The 23074-nt window shown below is 44.6% G+C and overlaps 1 protein-coding gene across 1 annotated transcript; it reads left to right on the forward strand.

Annotated features, from left to right (window-relative positions):
• The first annotated feature begins 532 nt into the window (after positions 1-532).
• LOC124706514 (zinc finger BED domain-containing protein RICESLEEPER 2-like) lies at positions 533-6074 on the forward strand. The gene is made up of 8 exons (XM_047238181.1): positions 533-861; positions 1675-1788; positions 1904-2219; positions 2303-2770; positions 2857-4674; positions 4752-4807; positions 5246-5303; positions 5706-6074. Exons 1-7 carry the CDS (start codon positions 565-567, stop codon positions 5297-5299), a joined length of 3123 nt encoding a protein of 1040 aa, XP_047094137.1. The 5' UTR covers positions 533-564; the 3' UTR covers positions 5300-5303; positions 5706-6074.
• The last annotated feature ends 17000 nt before the right edge of the window (positions 6075-23074 follow it).

The following is a 23074-nucleotide window of genomic DNA, read 5'->3' on the forward strand; positions in this document are numbered from 1 at the left end:
TGCAGCATCTTATGTCGTTCGAATGTTTTTACTAGAGTGGTGTTTGAAGTGGACTGCGTCGATCTTGTTCGTAGATGGCATGGTAGATCGGGTGATCGGTCCGTGATCGAGCCTATTTTAGATGAGATTAGTGAGCTAGTGAGTGGTTTAGTTTCTTACAGTATTAGTCATACCCGGCGGGAGGCTAACCAGGCGGCCCATTCCCGCGCAAAGTTTGCGAGCATTCAGGAGGGATCCTTTGCTTGGGAGGCCGACCCTCCGGGTTTTCTTGATCACGGCACCGAGGGCCGATTGTAACTCGATGTTTGTGGATTAAAAGCAGCAGGTTCTTGACGCACTCTTTTCCTCACCAGGGTACCGAAGGGGACTGGGAGGTTTTTAATGAGGCGGCCTGCTGACTTAATATATGGTTATCAAAAAAGAAAAGGTGCAATTCCCACACACTTTATTTCTGCTAAGTGGACACCCGTGGGCAGGCGAACAAAAATCACGGACACCCGCGGCGCGGCCGCTACTACAGCCGCCACGCCGCTTCGAGACTCTGCGGCGTTGGCGACGGGCGCCATGGCCGGAAGAAATTCGCATCCTCCGCTCGCCCCCTCCGCATCGAGGCTCCGTGGCCCTGACGCTGGTCTCCGTCACTCAGCCTCCGCTGCCCCCCTCCGCTCCTCTTCTCCGGCCGCGTTCATCCCGCCCCTCGAGTGGTTCGGCGAGATCTGTGGGGAGCAGCCGGCGTTCGGCGAGGCCCTTGGGGATCCGCACGCGTCCGGCGTGGTCGGTGGGGAGCCGCATGCGTCCGGCCAGGTCCATGGGGAGTTGCAGGGCGGCAGCGAGCTCCAGCGGAAAAAGAGCCGCAAGAAGGTACATCGATCTAGTTTTTCATCCAGCAGCGATGCCCTGCTCAAATTCCAGTCTTAAACTAGTGATGCATTCCAGTCTTAGTCTCCTGAATTTTGTTGATTCTTGGCATCGCCAACTTAATCTCCGAGGACATTATAGCGACCTGACGCACCACACCGGCAGTACACGCAGACGTACATTCAAAATAAACCTTTGTACACTAATGCAAAACTTACTGATACGTAAGTAATCTGATGATTACTTTTCAAAGGAATGTGATTGAATAGTTTGTTTCATTTTCTCTAATTCACCTTGACAGACAATGTCTTGGCTGATATTTGGATCCTGCACCAATAGCCCATTTCATATTCTGCCCCTAAATGATTTAACTAAGTTATCATTTTGTTCTTTTTCTGCTATGTTTCTCACATGTGGGGTGTCTTCAGAGCTTCCAGTTCTTTCAGTAGAGGGTGTGTGTAAACTCTGAAAGTATTCTGCACTGGTATCAATGTCGTAACTTAATAATAGGACAGAATGTTAGTATTATTGGAGCCCCCATTTATTCTGTGCTGTCCAGCCCTGCATTATCGGAACCCACATTTTTGGTTGGTGATGTCAAATATACAACTTCCCTTTGTTAAGTGCATTGTTGGCAGAACATGCCCCCCCTGGTTAGAAGCAGCAAAGAGAAACAAAGATAGCTGTTCAGTATATGATATAATATTTTGTGTGCCTCAAAGATGTAGCGCATCCCTAATATGAAGTTTAATTGTCTTTTTGGTGTGTTGTTGTTGTGGATTTGATCTTACTTTGTCTCAAATTCCATTTCTGCAGGTTACAACCACACAATCAGAAAAAATATCTCCAACTGCAGGGAGCAAAAGACCACTTTCAGAGGCTAGTGGTAGCTTAAGAGCAAGCAAGTCTGCCAAAGTTATGAATGCCAAGGTGAGCTTGTGTTCTTCTTATACTAGATAAGACCATGAGTGATTGATTTATGAAAGATTGATTATGCTTGTACTGACAATGTGATGCTAATGTAGTCTTCTTGTCGTAAATGCAGGTTGTCATGACTCAATTGGAAAACAGTTCTAAAACCGTAGGAAGAAAATTGGCTCCAATCGTCTCTAGATCTCCTATGACGATGGCAAGAAAAAGGGCGCACTCACATGCAAGTTCTCCAAATTTAGCCGGGACTTCGAAGACCCCTTCTTTGCATGATCTATCAGCTGCTGCTACAAGTGGTACTCCAACTTCTATGCATGATCTATCACATGATGCCACAAATGGTACTCCAACTTCTATGCATGATCTATCACTCGCTGCTACAAGTGGTACTCCAACTTCTATGCATGATCTATCTCCTGATGCTACAAATGGCAAGTTTTAACCTCTATCTACTGTTCTCAAATACGAGCACTAATACTATGAAGATGACCATTTGAAACTTCCATACTTGTAGGCTCCACACGCAAATCACGCAGGCTTACCTCTACCATTTGGAAGGATGCTGAGCCAATATATGTTGGTAGGTTCTTAATGCAAGGTCGATGCAAGTATTGCGGCAATGTATTTCCAGCATCTAGGGCCACAGGTACCAGTCAACTTGGTAGACACTTGAAGGTATGTGAGGTGAAAAATTCAATGGATGGGGTGATGAAGCAAATTAAAACTTCTGTTGAAATAGTCCCTGACTGGGAATTTGATCAAGAAGCTGTAAGGAGTGAATTATCACCTGCTGCTTCAAATGGTACTCCAACTTCTATGCATGATCTATCACCTGATGCTACAGATGGTACTCCAACTTCTATGCATGATTTATCACCCGCTGCTACAAGTTGTACTCCAACTTCTATGCATGATCTATCACCTGATCCTACAAATGGTACTTCAACTTCTATGCATGATCTACCACCCACTGCTACAAATGGTAAGTTTTAACCTCTATCAACTGTTCTCAAATACGAGCACTAATACTATGAAGATGACCATATTTGAAACTTTTCATACTTGTAGGCTCCAAACGCAAACAACGCAAGCTTACCTCTATCATTTGGAAGGATGCTGAGCCAATATATATTGATGGGGTATTGATGCAAGGCCGATGCAATTATTGCAACAACGTATTTCCAGCCTCTAGGGTCTCAGGTACCAGTCAACTTGGTAGACACTTGAAAGTATGTGAGGTGAAAAATTCAATGGATGGGGTGATTCAGCAAATAAAAACTTCTGATGAAATAGACCCTGATTGGAAATTTGATCAAGAAGCTGCAAGGAGTGAGCTTGTTAAGTTAATTGTCTTGCATGGGCTGCCCTTCTCATTCGTCGAGTATTATGGTTTTAGAAAGTTTTGTGCATCATTGAATCCCTGGTTCAAGTCTGTCAATAGAGTAACTATCGAAAATGATTGCATGGACGCTTACCATCAATACAAAAATGTCTATGAAAGTTTCTTCAAGAATTGCAATTATAGAGTATCTCTAAGTTGTGATATGTGGACTTCGAACCAAAAACTTGAATACCTTTGTATCACATGCCACTGGATTGATAGTAAATGGAAAGTTAGGCACAAAATCATAAGGTTTTGCCTAGTTGAAACACCCCACGATGCATGGAATATGTTTGGTGTGGTACTAAATAGCCTTCGTGATTGGAACATTGAGAACAAGCTATTTAGCTTCACAACAGATAATGCAGAAGTTAACACCAAAATGGTTAGCCATCTCAGAAAAAATCTTGTTGATCGAAACCTTATCCATCATGAAGGGAAACTGTTACACATTCGCTGTGCGGCTCATGTGCTAAATTTAGTAGTGCAAGATGGATTGAGAACCATGAAGTCTGTTGTGGACAACATCAGAGAGAGTGTAAAATACATCAGAAGTTCTCAGTTTAGAAAAGAACAATTTGCCAAAATGGTTGCAAAAGTTGGAATAAAATGTAAACACCAGCCTTCACTAGATGTTTCTACAAGATGGAACTCCACATTCCAGATGCTCGAGTCCACATTACCATTCAGAAAAGTCTTTGAGACATTAGAGGAACAAGAACCAAATTATACATTTGGTCCTTCAGATGAGGAATGGAAAATGGTTGAAGAGATTTGTCAGCTTCTAAAGGTATTCTGCCATGCCACCGATGTTATTTCAGGCTCAAATTACCCAACCTCTAATCTCTATTTCCTCGAGATTTGGAGTGTCAAACTTGTTCTAGATGAACAAGCAAAGAGCGACAATGGTACAATCAGAATCATGGTGAATGAAATGAAGAAGAAATTTCATATGTACTTTATGGAGTCATACCTGACAAACTGCATACCGGTGATACTCGACCCAAGGTTTAAAATGCAACATGTTGAGTTCCGATTGAAACAATATTTTGGAGTTGATGCGGATAAACATATCCAAGAAGTGAGGACAGCTATCGAAGCCCTGTTTACTGAATATGCAGCTGAATTTGAAGATAATGTCGATATCTTGTCACAAGAACGAAAGGGCCAGGAAGTTGCTTTGGCTGATAGTGCCCTTTCCGATTGGGATGAACATGTAAAGCTTAAGAAAGCTAAAAACCGTGATGAGCTGCAAAGGTACCTTGATGAAGACTTCCATCCTCGTACACCAGATTTTGACATCTTAAAATGGTGGGCTGTGAACTCTGCAAGGTACCCAACACTTGGCAACATTGCCCGTGATGTGCTACCTGTTCCAGCTTCAACTATTGCCTCTGAATCTGCGTTTAGCACGTGCCGGAGAGTTATTACAGATCACATAAGTAGCCTAGCAGCTGAAACAGTTGAGGCATTAATGTGTTTTGGAGATTGGATTAGACCTAGCGGTAAGTACCTTTTCCAGCATCTACTCTATTTCATAAATTTGTATCACGTGCCATATTTTGACTTGTAATTGTTGCAGGATCTGCTTCTTCCAAAGCAAGCACACCTCATGTGATGCCATCTACCGTTGATGAAGTGAGTGAGCTATTGACAATTTTGAAAAATGGTTATGGGAATATTGATTGTTCTTGTATATAGCTAGTAGTTTCAATTTTGTTTGACATGGTGAGATTCCATGTTTCCAGCTAGTTTAACCTGCCACACGTGAGAAGGTTCATTTCCTGCCAGTGTAGCAATGAATTATTATTTTGTGATGCCTGTGATTTAGTAGGCTACTTGACATTGCACTAGTATAAGAAGATTTAGTAGCAAACGATAGATGGTCTGTACACGTATAAGACAAGACCATGGTCAGCTTGTACTGACCATGCACTTGTTATATACTTGCATAGTAGAGGAGGAATTCGGTAGACACTTGCATATTAAAGTGAGAAAAATGGTCAATTTTATAGATCAATAAGTGGATTGTATTCTTGGCTGTGCTCTAATTTTTTACCTATGCGCATGAAACAGGAAATGACACTTCTGAAAGCTCAGGCTGGTGAGAAGAACTGGAGTGAAGAATAACATGGTTAATACTCTGATACCTGAAACCTTTTAACTAGTGTCATGGTGTGCTAATGAAGTCTGAAATCTTTTGTTTAGAAATGCAAGACGATGTTCTGCTCCAAAGCTTGCTGAAATGTTGTCATTTGTATGCAAATAGCCAATCAGTAGCATCTCTTATTTAGTAATGTTGTTCACACAAATCCACTTCTTTAGCATATCCCTTTTGTGACATCAAGAATTCTTGTCTACTTGTGCTTTTACATGAAATATTGGTCATTTGTGTTTTCAAATGTTGATATAAGTATTTATGGTGAGGGGAAATAGTATACTTTCACATCCTGATATTGTGTGCATGCATGGCTTTAAAATCATCTACAATGTATTCATTGTGAAGCTTACCTCTGTTGCACTTGCTAATTGGCAGGCCATTATCACTTTATTGGTCCTTCCAAGCATGCAGCCTGTGGCCAAATTTGTGCTGTTGATCATGTCTCACCTTCCAAGCTGCAGCATGTTATTAGTTATCACTAACAGAAGGCAATGGAGCTAACACTCTTGATGAAGCTAGAATGTATTTTGTGTGTTGAAACTAGCTGTTGCTCTTTCATGTGGGTTTAAGTAGGCAGGCTGACACTGCTTAGCATATGAATCTGGTAGTTGTCGTGTATGTGGCATTCCCAAACGTTGAACTGTCAGATGCTTAACAGTGTACTCTCATGTGTACTAGTTCGTGTAATGTAGCTGGCCAAACATGTGCCTCTAGTATTGCTTTGCAGTATTTATTTGATGGATATAAGTGGGCAGATGAACTCTGCTTAAACTAAAGAATTAAATGAGCACAAGCGGCGCTCTTGTGCTAGTCAGGGCATCTCCAACCGGGCGACCCATCCCGCGCCCGCGCGTTCGGATGGGTCCAGCCGGACAAAAACCCGGCCCAACGCGGGGACGCACCGCAAAAGCGGACGGCCGCGGTGTGGTGACCCTGCATACCACTGCATGTTGTAGTATGCCAGTCGTTGATATAACATTCACGAAGTACCATTCCGCAAATATTACATCCCTCAGAGTAGTACAACAGAACATAGCAGGGTCCATAACTCATTCACATATTATTACAATTATCATACACATGTCGTCTTGGAGCTCCTCTTGGGTCCTAAGAGGAATACTCCTGGGTTCGAGGTGAACCCAACTTAACTTACAATACCAGAGTTTCATTAAACTAAACATTTATTTCATCGAGCGGCTAAATACTAAGAGTTCGAGGCTGCTCGGTTACTACTACTAGCGGATATCCCTAGACTTGTTCTCCTCCGGAAGCCTCTCCGGATCCGTAGACGATGAGGTAGTCTACGCCTTCAACTCCTCCCGAGAGGTCCGGTTCTTCGTAGCCGATGATCTCGGCTCCTTCATTGTTGTCGTAGTCCTCCTCCGGACGATTCGGACAATCTAAGCATGGGATTTAAGAGTGGTATGAGTACGAGCGTACTCAACAAGTTCATTATAGATAAGAGGTGTTTAATGCACTAGCTACGATATTAGACCGGAAAGTCTAATATCAATGCAAGTTTTGATAAACATTTCTTCAAGAGATTGCTTTTATTTCAAAGAGCTATGTCCGTCGGCCTTCACCGGTTTACTAGAACTTCATGGAGCTCCTTTCCGGCCGCGTTCGCGGTTCCTCAATCCCGGAACAGGGAGTGACGAGTCACGGTTCTTTACACTCGCGAGAGGTGTGTTGCTTTACCCATAAGAGATCTTATCCTTGGTGCCAACCGGGCAGCTTTCCCGTCCACACTTCCTTCGGTGTGAGGCCCGGTATAAGGTCTAGCCAATCATGTTCCTCCGCTACCTCGAACACCCACCCTTTGTTGCATGCCCCGACCACGGGTCCACGTCGGTCCCATTATTCCTGTAGATTTCAAGGTGGACCCCGACCACGACAACGGTCTGGGCTCTACCATACACTCCTACGCCGGTAGCCGCAACCCATCCTAGACCGCAATACCGTGGGGACTTAGGACTCCCCAGCCTCACCATCTTGCTCCTTCGGGCGACAAGTGTACTACGGACTATGTCGTGGGGACTTAGGACTCCCCGGCCTCACCGGCTTGCCCCCTTGGATTACAAGTGTACTACGGTAAAGCGCATCCGTTGATGAACGAGAGGTGGAAACACTTTTGACTACTCCGTCCCACTCCGGATCTTATGGTTAACACGGGTATTACGGCACAAGAATCACTGGCGACATTTGTTGTTTAATCCTAGATGGATATAACCCGTGCAATGGAACCTCCACCATATCAACACAATCCATGGTTCCATTGCCCACCACATAGTCATATTCATAGTTATGAAAGTAGTGGTTTTGATTTTTATGCAATAGTGATAACCATAATACTTTGCAAGTAATTTGATAGAAATACTCAAATGACATGAGCAAGTGATGAACTTGCTCGAACACCGCAAAGTTTTGCAGTTGGAAGGTGTGGACTGACCCTTGTCCTCTGTCTCTGAAAAATAGCATCATTGTCCGATAAGGGCAATGGTTAAAGAAGCAATTATGCATGATTCCAGTTTTAGGGTTTGTTCCCCCCTTCCGATGTCGTGATTATTTTATGTAAGAGGTTAATACTAAGAATAATTTGGGAATACTTGATTTTAAGTAAAATACAACCTTGAAATGTTGTCAAGGTGTTTTTAAAGATAAAAAGAATTTATGGACTTATTTTCATTATTGAAAATAATCTACTCCCTCCGATTCATATTAATTGACTTCAATATGGATGTATCTAGAACTAAAATGTGTCTAGATACATCCATATTAGAGTCAATTAATATGAACCGGAGGGAGTAGGTGATTTAAATGATTATTTTAATCATCGAATGAAGACCTATTCTTAATTGTCTTCAAAAATTCCCTTTTGTATTTTATTATGATAGAGAATTTTATGCTGATCTATTTTCATATTTTTAATTATTTTTTTAGAGCTATTAAACATTTATGGTGCAATTTCAAAGTTTACGCATTTTAAAGAATTGTGAAATGACACAATTGCCCCTGGGCCCACATGTCGGTGAGGCCCAGTGGGTTAGGTCGAACCGACCGGCCTGGTCCGGCTCGACCAGCTCCACTCCTCTCTCTCCCTCTCACGCGCGACTGAACCCTAACCCTAATCCCTCTCTGGCGATTCGCGTCGCCACCGCCGTCGCCGCTCGATTCCGGCGAGCTCCGCCGGAACTGGCCCCCGCCATGATGCGCAATCGACGCGCCTCACGACGGCGGTCATCTTCATCCGCGTCGATCTAGAGCGGTGCTGCTCCAGCTCGTCTTCGACCTCCCTTGCGGCGGCTAGGGTTACGGGATCTTGGTGATCCCGCTGCTCACTGGGCTCCAGGCGCGGTGGCGCCGCCGTGGGCCTCGCCACGGTGGTGTGGGGCGCTACGGCGCTTGTCGGCGCATGGCCTGGCCTGGCCAGGTGCTACCGAGCACTCGGCGCGCGCCGCCGTGGTCGCCATGGCCGCATCCGCTCGTCCGCTTGCCCCGGGTATGTGCGCCACCTCCTCGCTCTCTCACTCCTTTGCCTGTTCTACTCCTTCCCTTCCTCTTCTCCGTCTAGCTTGGTCACGAGTTTGCCGTGCCTCATAGAGGTGCGGCCATGCCGTGGTGCTGCTGCTGTTCTGCTCGTGCTACTGTGTTGCTGCTACGTCGCTTGGGTTGCTGCGCTAGCCGTTGTGCTAGCCCTACTGCTGTGCTGCTGTTGCTGATGTGCTGCTCATGCTGTTCATGCTACTGCCTCTACTGTCCTAGGCTATTATTGCCCTGGCCATGCCAGTGCTTGCCATTCTTGCTAGATTCTTGCTCTGTGCTTCTGTTCATGTTATTATGCTTGCCAGTCACTCATGTGTTTCATGTATGCTTCCCTGGCTCACTGCTGTGAGTGATTCTTGCTATTTAGCAAGTACCAGTGCTGCTTGGTTGGTGATTAGAGATTGTTGGCTCTTGGTAGGCTCAGCCTTGTTTAATTGTGGTCCATATACATCAATTCCTTGATGATATGCTTCTGGATACAATCATAAAATGGTTTATGTGATCATCCGTGATTCAATTATTGCTTAAGCTGGGGCTGTTTATTTTATACGATTCATGTGTTGATGCCAGTGATGCCCTAGCATGCCTTAGCATGCCAGTTGCTTGTAAAAGCTGTTGTGTCTCTTCAGTGCTTCAATTCTGTTCAATCTATGATGTATGTGTATCACACAGGCTGATCCTAGTGTGTGCTGGTGCTTACTTAAACAGCAGTTGTTGCTTGTAATGATCCATTGGATCATCAGGCAAAGCCCCGGTGCTTTGATTTATTTGTGTTGTTCACTTATCTCGTGTTGCCTGAATTTTCTCGAAGTGGATAAGTGATGTGAGCTGCTTTGCGGTTGTGATCATCCTATTAAATGTGTTAGGGCTAGATGGATGCCAACACTTAGTTGAGTACCCTAGCCCTCTACTTGAATCCCAAATGGATAATGATGTGTGGTTCTTGTCTTGGCTCGGGGTTGAGGTGGCACTAGCGGCACTTGTGATCTTTGTCATGGTTGCTCCCCTCTCTGTGGCATGCTATGGTTTATGATTGCTTGCTGGAATGGGATAGCTGCTCACTGGCTTGATCTAATATTGGCCTTCTAGTGGGCTTTTGATGTTGACAAAGTATATAGACAAGAAATTGTCTATAATCTGATGGCATAAACAGCTGTAGGTGCTAAGTGTGTGTGGGCTAGGCTAGTCTGTGACTTCATCTTTTGTTGGATTTCTTCGGTTATGCATTAATTTGCATAAGCTGTTGTTCCCATCCGATGATTGCCTAGTGATCTTTACCCATATTTGCTTGCACCAAATGGCTTTGTAGTCAAATGATGACACAAACGGGGTTTCATACCCTTTTGTTTTGATTACGTGATGCATGTGTATGCTTATTGATGAGCAAAGCATGTGTTTGCTCAGGTTCTTTTGTGTATACCTCACTCCAGCTCCTAGAAATGTTGTTGGTGTAGAGGGTTTGCTTCTGTGATGATCTTATGCTTGCCCTGCTCCTCCTAGCAAGCTTTGTGGTGCTTGGATTCGGTTACGTGGTCTGTGAAGATTTGTTGAACGGCGGTGGCTGTTCAACTTTGTTCTTGTGTTCTTGTGAACTTACCCGACTGCTTTGTCTGTCGATGAGCTGCTGGTTACGGCGGTGGAAAAGGTTTTATATGAACCTTGTGTTGATCTCCTGGTCGACGGCAAGGCACTGGCCTCTCTTGGTGACACACGGAGCTGTGTGTGTGTGTTGTCTTGCATGCACACTTGCTTGGTGAGCGATGCTGGCTGTGTGTGTTTGCACATGCTTGGTATCCGGCTTGTGTCTAGGCTGAGAGTGGATCAGCTCGGCAGCTTTGGTCATATCCCCTCCTATTTCATTTGATTTCTAACTCTGCCAAGTGGTTATGCCACTTGGCATAACTTCTATTTGTTGTGATTATGTGCAGGTTCAAAATGATGATTAAATGATCAAGATGATCTTCAATCTCAAGATTAGATGATATTCACATTGTAGTATTTAGGATAGATTCATACTTGTACTTTTCTTTTTATTTTCTTTTATTTTACAATTTCACCAATTCTTGTAATGTGTTGTAAAATTCATTTATTTCCATTATGAATATTGTAATTGACATTGTATTATGTGTGATTATCAATAAAGCTCAAAGTTTTCTCTAATGAGCTTTATTTTACTTTAATTGTTCATAGTGTTTATTATTTAATATTTACTTAATGAATTTCCTCACAATTGATTTTATGAGATATTTATTTGATGTTTGAATTTTGAAATTCATATTCAACTTAGGTTTGAATTCAATCATGCAACTTAAGTTGTGATGCAAACTCTCTCCTCTCTTCTCAAAACCCTAGTTTAGTTAGATAAGAGCAAGTTTGTCGCACTCTCGAAACCCTAACCCTGTAAGGTGTCGAGAGTGAAACTTGTCCCCCTTCGATGCAGTTTTTGTGTAAAAGCGCGAAATTTCCCCAGAATTTATTATGCAATGCACATCCCTTTCTAAAATCTACCCCTCGATTGTCTCTAAACCTGGGACATTACAGCCTTTCCCCCTTAAATAAAACTTCGTCCCGAAGTTGTGGTTGTAATACCTGAACAGTTCGGGGTATGTTTTCCTCAGGTCTTCTTCCTTTTCCCAGGTGGCTTCCCTCTCGGGATGATGCTTCCATTGAATCTTGCAGTACTTGATAGCTTTATTTCTGAGTTGTTTCCAGCTCTCCTCGAGAATCTTGGCTGGCTTCTCGATGTATGTCAAGTCTGGTTGTAACTCCAGCTCATCATGTGAAATTGGTTCATCTGGGGTCTTTAAACATTTCCGGAGTTGTGACACATGGAATACATTGTGAACTTGTGCTAGCCTTCCCGGTAGATCCAATTCAAAGGCTAAACCTCGGTTCTGACTCAATATCTTGAAAGGTCCTATATATCTAGGACTGAGCTTTCCTTTTACTCCAAACCTCTGAAGTCCTTTCATCGGGCTTACCTTAAGATATACCATGTCTCCAACTCGTGGCTCCCATGTTCTCCTCTTCTGATCAGCATAACTCTTTTGCCGACTTTGGGCTATCTTGAGCCTGTCTCTTATAATGTCAATGATGTTTTGTTTTTCCTTGACATAATCAGGATTGAACTCCTTGCTTGCTCCGGCTTCATACCAACATATCGGTGATCTACACTTCCTTCCATACAGAGCTTCAAATGGTGCCATCTTGATGCTGCTTTGATAGCTATTATTGTATGAAAACTCTGCTAGTGGCAAGTGCTCCTCCCATGATCCTCCGAAGTCTAGGGCACAAGCCCTAAGCATATCCTCTAAGATCTGGTTGGTTCTCTCGGTTTGTCCACCTGTCTGGGGATGATAAGCGGTACTATAGTCTAACTTGGATCCTAAAGCTTCGTGAAGTTGCTTCCAGAATGCTGATGTGAACACGGATCCTCGATCCGACACGATCTTCTTAGGCACACCATGCTTACTCACGATCTCTTTAATGTAAAGATCGATAAGTTTCTCTCCTTTATCTTGCTGATTTACCGCTAAAAAGTGTGCGCTTTTCGTCAACCGGTCCACGATTACCCATATCATGTCCTTCTTTTTATTAGTCATGGGTAGTCCGGTGATGAAATCCATTCCTATTTCTTCCCATTTCCACTCTGGAATAGGTAAAGGTTGTAACTTCCCTGCTCGGGACTGCGGTGTTCAGCCTTCACTCTACGGCGGGTATGGCATTCTGCCACATATTGTGCTATCTCCCTCTTCATGTTATTCCACCGGAATAGTTCTTTTAAGTCCATGTACATCTTTGTACTTCCCGGATGTATGGAATATGGTGTTTGATGAGCTTCCCGGAGTATTACTTCCTTAATTTCAGCAATATCCGGAACGCAAATCCTTTTCTGGAACCATAATGATCCAGATTCTCCGCGATGAAATTCGATGGTCTTCCCTCATCTATTCTTCTCATCTCCTCCACTATGAATGGATCGTCCATTTGACCCATCATTATCTCATTCTTCAGGTTGACATTCAACTCATCGGCTACTTGCAACGCCGATAATCCTTCATGGGCTTCCTTCTCCCAAAGTTGTATTTGGGCTTGACTTATTTCTTTCCTCAACTCCGGTGATATTTCTTGTTCCACTCCTCCGGTACTCTTCCTACTTAGGGCATCTGCTACAACATTAGCCTTCCCTGGTGTGTAATTGATTGTCAGATCATAATCCTTGATCAATTCTAGCCATCTTTTCTGTCTCATGTTGAGTTCCTTCTGAGTGAAGAAATATTTGAGACTCTTGTGATCTGTATAGAGCTCACACTTAGCTCCATAGAGAAAATGTCTCCAAGTTTTGAGTGCAAATACGACTGCTGCTAATTCCAAGTCATGTGTTGGATAATTCACTTCATGAGGTCCGAGTTGCCTCGATCCATAAGATATTACTTTCCGATCTTGCATGAGTACGCAACCCAATCCATGTTTGGATGCGTCACGAGTACACGGTGTAATCCTTGCCAACTTCGGAGCTGCTAACACCGGTCGTTGTGGTGAGTTTCTCTTTTAGAGTTTGAAAACTCTTCTCACACTCCTCTGACCACACGAATGGTGTATTCTTCCTTAACAACTTTGTCATTGGTCCTGCTATTTTGGAGAATCCTTCAATGAACCTCCGGTAATATCCTGCCATTCCGAGAAATCCTCGGATTTCCTTGACAGTCTTAGGTGCTTCCCATTCTAGAACTGCTGCTACCTTACTCGGGTTGACAGCGATTCCATCTTTGCTAATGACATGACCAAGAAATTCTACTTGATCTAGCCAAAATTCACACTTACTAAGTTTGGCATAAAGTTGATGTTCCCTTAGTGTTTGCAACACTAACCTCAAATGTTCGGCATGTTCTGCCTTGTTCTTGGAATATATCAAAATATCATCGATAAATACGATGACAAACTTGTCTAGATATGGCATGAAGATCTTATTCATGAGATTCATGAATATTGCTGGGGCATTGGTTAATCCAAATGGCACTACAAGATACTCATGATGTCCGTACCTCGAAACAAAGGCTGTTTTCGGAACGTCTTCCTTCTTGATCTTAATCTGGTGATAACCGGATCTTAGATCAATCTTGGAAAAGACTCCCGCGCCTCTAACTTGATCAAATAGATCTTGTATTCTTGGAAGTGGATACTTGTTCTTGATTGTGACGTTGTTTAGATTCCTGTAGTCTCCGCACATCCTTCTTCCTCCATCTCTTTTATCCACGAAGATCACAGGTGATCCCCATGGTGAAACACTCTCTTGAATGAATCCCTTTTGTTCTAAGTCATCCAGTTGCTCCTTAAGTTCTTTCAACTCCTTAGGCCCCATCTTATATGGTGCTTTGGCAATCGGAGCTGTTCTTGGAATTAGGTCAATAGTGAATTCTATCTCCCTATCTGGTGGCATACCAGGTAATTCCGCAGGAAACACATCCTGGAATTCATTTACTACAGGTATATCTTCTAACTTCACCTCTTTCATGCTGTTCAGCTGTAGCTCAACCTCGATCTGGGTATGTTTGTGTCCTTGGTAGATCATTCTACTTCCATCGGGGCTTTTCAAAGACACCGTCTTGCTCACACAGTCGATCAATGCTCCATTAGCTTCTAACCAGTTCATACCAAGAATGACATCAATGTCCTTCATTGGTAAAATGAACAGGTCCGCGTCAAACGCGCACTTATTGATCATAATGACTTGTTTTTGTTTGTCATGGGTTACTACTATCGTTCCCCCCGCAGAAAGTATGGTTATGGGTGTATCTAACTTAGTGCAACTAATCCCATGTTTGATGATGAATTGTTGAGAAATGAATGATGTAGTTGCACCAGTATCAAAAAGTACTTTGCCGGGATGAGTGAGTATCCGGAGCGTACCTATCACCGCCCGGTCGAGTTGACCACCTCCTCCAGGCCGAGTGCAGTTCAGCTTGCCGAAGGGCTTCTTATTCTTCCAGCTCCCTCCGGTGTTTCCTCGATTTCCTCCTCCTCCAGATTGACCTCCTCCAGTGTTTCTCTTGGGGCAGTCCTTCAGCATGTGCCCCTCCTGGCGACAACCAAAGCATATAATCCTTGGTTTCTTGCAATCCGAAATGCCCTGTGAGTCCACAACTCCTGCAAACGCTTTGATTTGCAGTCTGAAATGCCTGATTCTTCCTACTACCGTAGTAGCTGCTGTTGTTATTGTTGTTGTATCTTGGCTTGAAGCTCAAACTGGTATTGGGCTTGTTACTAACAAACCTCTTAGGCTCAAACTTGGCCTTCTTCCTCTTCTCCTCTTGTAACTGTTTGAAATCATCTTCTAGAGTGATGGCTGCATCCACCAACTCTTGAAACTCCGTCGCTCTCATCATACGGAGCTGAACCTTGAACTGGGGACTTAACCCCCTCAGAAATCTCTTTTTCTTCTTGTCCTCGGTGTTGACTTCTTCAACGAGCATACCGGGACGGTTTAGAGAACTCCACGACATAGGTCGGGATTGCCTTGTCCTTCGCTCGAGACTTTCAAATTCTCGACGCTTCGGCTCCACTATACTTTCGGGGACATTGGATTCCCCGAACTTCCTTGCGAACTCCTCCCATGTGAATACCTTTCCAGCCGGATATACGGCTACAATGTTATCCCACCATGATGCGGCGGGTCCACACAACAAGTGTGTAGCATAACGGACCTTCTCCTGGTCATTGCATCCAACAGTGTTGAGCTTTCGCTCAGTGTCCATGAGCCAGTCTTCCGCGTCCATTGGCTCGGGCGCGTATGCAAAAGATATGGGCTTGGTGTTACGGAAATCTGCTAAGGTGACTCCCTGATTCTCGGGTCTCTCTACCCTGTTTCTGCTGCAACAAATCCTGAAAGAATTTGTTCTGCTGCTCCAACGTGACACGTTGTCTCTCTTCCACCATCTGCATGTACTGAATGAAATTCTGTTGCGTCATGGGTGGTGGTGGTGGAAACTGATCTCTGGCTGCACCCTCAGCCTCTTCCTTTTGTTTTGCTTCGCGCTCCATGCGCTGTGCTTCAGTCTCGTCTCCTAGCGTTCCCGACATAACCCCCTAGTTCTGCAACACAAGATGATACTCATAATTACTCCATGCGCAAGTTTTCTGAGCTCAACATTGTGCACGAGAACTAGTCACGCAATGGAAATCAAGAAGCAAATCCAAATCATACAAAACATATACCATATATTTACATACTTAAGTGGTCTTATTACAATACTCAAGTCGATGTGAGTATGCAAACTCACTTATTAAAGTATATGTACAAATTTATACAAATATTACAAACTATAATACACGTGGTACTTGTGTATTATAGCCTCGCCTCCCTTGGTGGACTCTAGTCGATCTTCACTCCCGGTACATTCCGGGCTTCCATCCGGTCGAACGTGTCGTCCTCACGATAGACCACGGAACATAAGGTCTCCCCGTTGGCTTGTAATCCGAATCGGATGATGATCCTAAGGAGAAATCAGTATTCACAAACTGATCGTTGAGTGCATCATAGTCCACCCATCGGGTGTACTCTCCTGTAGCCCCACCATAAGGGTTACCAAAACTCATACCCGACTCAACTTGTGTCGGATATCCTCCATCCACTCCTTCATTACTAGGATAGCTCTGGTTCTGGGTTGTTGCGTCATCATTCATCTCTCCATCATAATACGCGGTGGTACTATGAGTTCCAGTATCCGATCCCCAACGCCAACCCCTAGAATTCTCGATAGGAGTCTCGGAACGCTGGTTGTTTCCGGATTCCTCTCCGCCTTCGTATCCCCCATAGGAACTACCCAGATAGTTCCCAGGTGTAACAGTGTAGGTTCACGTGCAAGTGGATCAATACGATGTAGTCACCAGCTGAATAAGCTGGTGTGTGCACCACATTCTCCATAGGTTCTTTCCCCCTACTCTCCTCCTTGGGTTCCGTGAATTCCTCAAGCATCGTATCAATTGCTCCTATCGGATGATGATTCAAGCTGAAAGAGTAATGATATGAAGTTACGGCTATTGTCCATGTATTTGGCTGCTTCGGCTGGTTTGCTTTTGGCATATTTGAAATGGTTCGAGCATGGGATCATTGTCCTCCTCCATATGAGGAATGTGTGTAAATTCGGAACCCATAAGCTCTTTCGTCTTATGCTCCCGAATATCGGTTATGGCTCTCATAACGGCTATATGGTAAGCTGTGTTGGTTGTCCTCGCTTCCCCGAGTGGCATAACTACGCTCATTCCCAAAGATTCGGGAAGTCGCAGTCCTACCCTGCACTTGGCCAATACCGGACCATCATAGAACATGTATTTCTTTACTGGAATCTGGGGATCGCACCCAAATTCCAGTAACATGGCTCGTAGGATATCTGCAAGTCCTCCTTGGTACTCGTTCAGTGTGGAATCCATAACTTTCACGTTTCTTCCCGGTCGTGAACTTGCCATGTTGGCTGTAGAAATAGAAAGATTATGAGATTAGTAATAATGCATCATAATAGAGATAATAAAGAATTATCGCACTAAAAGATATGATTGTTGTATTCTCAATTGAATATACACCATATTTTTAGAGAATTCTTTATTAGTCCTATTTGACTCCTAACGTTTGGTCCCATTTACTAGGTTCCAACCTAAGGTCAAAGCTTTTGCTCTGATACCAACTGTGGTGACCCTGCATACCACTGCATGTTGTAGTATGCCAGTTGTTGATATAACATTCACGAAGTACCATTCCGCAAATATTACATCCCTCAGAGTAGTACAACAGAACATAGCAGGGTCCATAACTCATTCACGTATTATTACAATTATCATACACATGTCGTCTTGGAGCTCCTCTTGGGTCCTAAGAGGAATACTCCTGGGTTCGAGGTGAACCCAACTTAACTTACAATACCAGAGTTTCATTAAACTAAACATTTATTTCATCAAGCAGCTAAATACTAAGAGTTCAGGCTGCTCGGTTACTACTACTAGCGGATATCCCTAGACTTGTTCTCCTCCGGAAGCCTCTCCGGATCCGTAGACGATGAGGTAGTCTACGCCTTCAACTCCTCTCGAGAGGTCTGGTTCTTCGTAGCCGATGATCTCGGCTCCTTCATTGTTGTCGTAGTCCTCCTCCGGACGATTCGGACAATCTAAGCATGGGATTTAAGAGTGGTATGAGTACGAGCGTACTCAACAAGTTCATTATAGATAAGAGGTGTTTAATGCACTAGCTACGATATTAGACCGGAAAGTCTAATATCAATGCAAGTTTTGATAAACATTTCTTCAAGAGATTGCTTTTATTTCAAAGAGCTATGTCCGTCGGCCTTCACCGGTTTACTAGAACTTCATGGAGCTCCTTTCCGGCCGCGTTCGCGGTTCCTCAATCCGGAACGGGGAGTGACGAGTCACGGTTCTTTACACTCTGCGAGAGGTGTGTTGCTTTACCCATAAGAGATCTTATCCTTGGTGCCAACCGGGCAGCTTTCCGTCCACACTTCCTTCGGTGTGAGGCCCGGTATAAGGTCTAGCCAATCATGTTCCTCCGCTACCTCGAACACCCACCCTTTGTTGCATGCCCCGACCACGGGTCCACGTCGGTCCCATTATTCCTGTAGATTTCAAGGTGGACCCCGACCACGACAACGAGTGTTGGGCTCTACCATACACTCCTACGCCGGTAGGCTGCAACCCATCCTAGACCGCAATACCGTGGGGACTTAGGACTCCCCGACCTCACCATCTTGCTCCTTCGGGCGACAAGTGTACTACGGACTATGCCGTGGGGACTTAGGACTCCCCAGCCTCACCAGCTTGCCCCCTTGGATTACAAGTGTACTACGGTAAAGCGCATCCGTTGATGAACGAGAGGTGGAAACACTTTTGACTACTCCGTCCCACTCCGGATCTTATGGTTAACACGGGTATTACGGCACAAGAATCACTGGCGACATTTGTTGTTTAATCCTAGATGGATATAACCCGTGCAATGGAACCTCCACCATATCAACACAATCCATGGTTCCATTTCCCACCACATAGTCATATTCATAGTTATGAAAGTAGTGGTTTTGATTTTTATGCAATAGTGATAACCATAATACTTTGCAAGTAATTTGATAGAAATACTCAAATGACATGAGCAAGTGATGAACTTGCTCGAACACCGCAAAGTTTTGCGGTTGGAAGGTGTGGACTGACCCTTGTCCTCTTGTCTCCGAAAAATAGCATCATTGTCCGATAAGGGCAATGGTTAAAGAAGCAATTATGCATGATTCCAGTTTTAGGGTTTGTTCCCCCCTTCCGATGTCGTGATTATTTTATGTAAGAGGTTAATACTAAGAATAATTTGGGAATACTTGATTTTAAGTAAAATACAACCTTGAAATGTTGTCAAGGTGTTTTTAAAGTTAAAAAGAATTTATGGACTTATTTTCATTATTGAAAATAATCTAGGTGATTTAAATGACTATTTTAATCATCGAATGAAGACCTATTCTTAATTGTCTTCAAAAATTCTCTTTTGTATTTTATTATGATAGAGAATTTTATGCTGATCTATTTTCATATTTTTAATTATTTTTTTAGAGCTATTAAACATTTATGGTGCAATTTCAAAGTTTCTGCATTTTAAAGAATTGTGAAATGACACAATTGCCCCTGGGCCCACATGTCGGTGAGGCCCAGTGGGTTAGGTCGAACCGACCGGCCTGGTCCGGCTCGACCAGCTCCACTCCTCTCTCTCCCTCTCACGCGCGACAGAACCCTAACCCTAATCCCTCTCGGCGATTCGCGTCGCCACCGCCGTCGCCGCTCGATTCCGGCGAGCTCCGCCGGAACCGGCCCCCGCCATGATGCGCAATCGACGCGCCTCACGACGGCGGTCATCTTCATCCGCGTCGATCTAGAGCGGTGCTGCTCCGGCTCGTCTTCGACCTCCCTTGCGGCGGCTAGGGTTACGGGATCTTGGTGATCCCGGCCGCTCACTGGGCTCCAGGCGCGGTGGCGCCGCCGTGGGCCTCGCCACGGTGGTGTGGGGCGCTACGGCGCTTGTCGGCGCATGGCCTGGCCTGGCCAGGTGCTACCGAGCACTCGGCGCGCGCCGCCGTGGTCGCCATGGCCGCATCTGCTCGTCTGCTTGCCCCGGGTATGTGCGCCACCTCCTGCTCTCTCACTCCTTTGTCTGTTCTACTCCTTCCCTTCCTCTTCTCCGTCTAGCTTGGTCACGAGTTTGCCGTGCCTCATAGAGGTGCGGCCATGCCGTGGTGCTGCTGTCTGTTCCGCTCGTGCTACTGTGTCTGCTCGCTACGCCGCTTGGGTTGCTGCGCTAGCCGTTGTGCTAGCCCTACTGCTGTGCTGCTGTTGCTGATGTGCTGCTCATGCTGTTCATGCTACTGCCTCTACTGTCCTAGGCTATTATTGCCCTGGCCATGCCAGTGCTTGCCATTCTTGCTAGATTCTTGCTCTGTGCTTCTGTTCATGTTATTATGCTTGCCAGTCACTCATGTGTTTCATGTATGCTTCCCTGGCTCACTGCTTGTGAGTGATTCTTGCTATTTAGCAAGTACCAGTGCTGCTTGGTTGGTGATTAGAGATTGTTGGCTCTTGGTAGGCTCAGCCTTGTTTAATTGTGGTCCATATACATCAATTCCTTGATGATATGCTTCTGGATACAATCATAAAATGGTTTATGTGATCATCTGTGATTCAATTATTGCTTAACTGGGGCTGTTTATTTTATACGATTCATGTGTTGATGCCAGTGATGCCCTAGCATGCCTTAGCATGCCAGTTGCTTGTAAAAGCTGTTGTGTCTCTTCAGTGCTTCAATTCTGTTCAATCTATGATGTATGTGTATCACACAGGCTGATCCTAGTGTGTGCTGGTGCTTACTTAAACAGCAGTTGTTGCTTGTAATGATCCATTGGATCATCAGCAAAGCCCTGGTGCTTTGATTTATTTGTGTTGTTCACTTATCTGTGTTGCCTGAATTTTACTGAAGTGGATAAGTGATGTGAGCTGCTTTGCAGTTGTGATCATCCTATTAAATGTGTTAGGGCTAGATGGATGCCAACACTTAGTTGAGTACCCTAGCCCTCTACTGAATCCCAAATGGATAATGATGTGTGGTTCTTGTGCTGGCTCAGGGTTGAGGTGGCCTGGCAGCACTTGTGATGCTGTCATGGTTGCTCCCCTCTCTGTGGCATGCTATGGTTTATGATTGCTTGCTGGAATGGGATAGCTGCTCACTGGCTTGATCTAATATTGGCCTTCTAGTGGGCTTTTGATGTTGACAAAGTATATAGACAAGAAATTGTCTATAATCCGATGGCATAAACAGTTGTAGGTGCTAAGTGTGTGTGGGCTAGGCTAGGCTGTGACTTCATCTTTTGTTGGATTTCTTCAGTTATGCATTAATTTGCATAACTGTTGTTCCCATCTGATGATTGCCTAGTGATCTTTACCCATATTTGCTTGCACCAAATGGCTTTGTAGTCAAATGATGACACAAACAGGGTTTCATACCCTTTTGTTTTGATTCTGTGATGCATGTGTATGCTTATTGATGAGCAAAGCATGTGTTTGCTCAGGTTCTTTTGTGTATACCTCACTCCAGCTCCTAGAAATGTTGTTGGTGTAGAGGGTTTGCTTCTGTGATGATCTTATGCTTGCCACTGCTCCTCCTAGCAAGCCTGTGGTGCTTGGATTCAGTTCTGTGGTCTGTGAAGATTTGTTGAACAGCGATGGGCTGTTCAACTCTGTTCTTGTGTTCTTGTGAACTTACCCAGCTGCTGTCTGTCGATGAGCTGCTGGTTCTGGCGGTGGAAAAGGTTTTATATGAACCTTGTGTTGATCTCCTGGTCGACAACAAGGCCTGGCCTCTCTTGGTGACACACAGAGCTGTGTGTGTGTGTTGTGCTGCATGCACACTGCTTGGTGAGCAGTCTGGCTGTGTGTGTTTGCACATGCTTGGTATCTGGCTTGTGTCTAGGCTGAGAGTGGATCAGCTCGGCAGCTTTGGTCATATCCCCTCCTATTTCATTTGATTTCTAACCTGCCAAGTGGTTATGCCACTTGGCATAACTTCTATTTGTTGTGATTATGTGCAGGTTCAAAATGATGATTAAATGATCAAGATGATCTTCAATCTCAAGATTAGATGATATTCACATTGTAGTATTTAGGGTAGATTCATACTTGTACTTTTCTTTTTATTTTCTTTTATTTTACAATTTCACCAATTCTTGTAATGTGTTGTAAAATTCATTTATTTCCATTATGAATATTGTAATTGACATTGTATTATGTGTGATTATCAATAAAGCTCAAAGTTTTCTCTAATGAGCTTTATTTTACTTTAATTGTTCATAGTGTTTATTATTTAATATTTACTTAATGAATTTCCTCACAATTGATTTTATGAGATATTTATTTGATGTTTGAATTTTGAAATTCATATTCAACTTAGGTTTGAATTCAATCATGCAACTTAAGTTGTGATGCAAACTCTCTCCTCTCTTCTCAAAACCCTAGTTTAGTTAGATAAGAGCAAGTTTGTCGCACTCTCGAAACCCTAACCCTGTAAGGTGTCGAGAGTGAAACTTGTCCCCCTTCGATGCAGTTTTTGTGTAAAAGCGCGAAATTTTCCCGAATTTATTATGCAATGCACATCCCTTTCTAAAATCTACCCCTCGATTGTCTCTAAACCTGGGACATTACACGCGGCGTCCGGAACGACGCAAACCAGATTTGAGCCGGGTTTGCGTGGCCGCGGATGGCACGCGGCGTCCTCGCGTGTCCGCCTGTCCGCGTGGCTGGCCCACCTGTCGGTGCCCCAGTCCTATTAAATGTGGACTGGGAAGGGGACTGTCCCTATCCAGTCCCCACTTTCCACTCCGGCCGCACACGCGAGCTCGAAGCTTCCGCGCCGCCATGGCCCCGAAGCACGAGTTCTCGCCATCCGCCAACGACCACGAGGCCGGCAGCAGCCGGCGCCGTTCGCCATGGGGCAGCCGGCGACGCCCAGACGCGACCGGATCTACGTCACCGTAGCGGTGGCGCAGATGTTCTGGGACGCCGGCGTCCCAATGCTGTGGGGGACGTGCACCTCCCCACGGCCGGCACCCGAGCCCGGATCGGGTTCCGGTGCCGCTCATCCCGAGCTCCGGCCGCGCCCGCTACGCCGAGATCCG

The sequence above is a fragment of the Lolium rigidum genome, chromosome 4 (assembly GCF_022539505.1).
Source record: "Lolium rigidum isolate FL_2022 chromosome 4, APGP_CSIRO_Lrig_0.1, whole genome shotgun sequence".
Lineage (NCBI taxonomy): Eukaryota > Viridiplantae > Streptophyta > Magnoliopsida > Poales > Poaceae > Lolium > Lolium rigidum.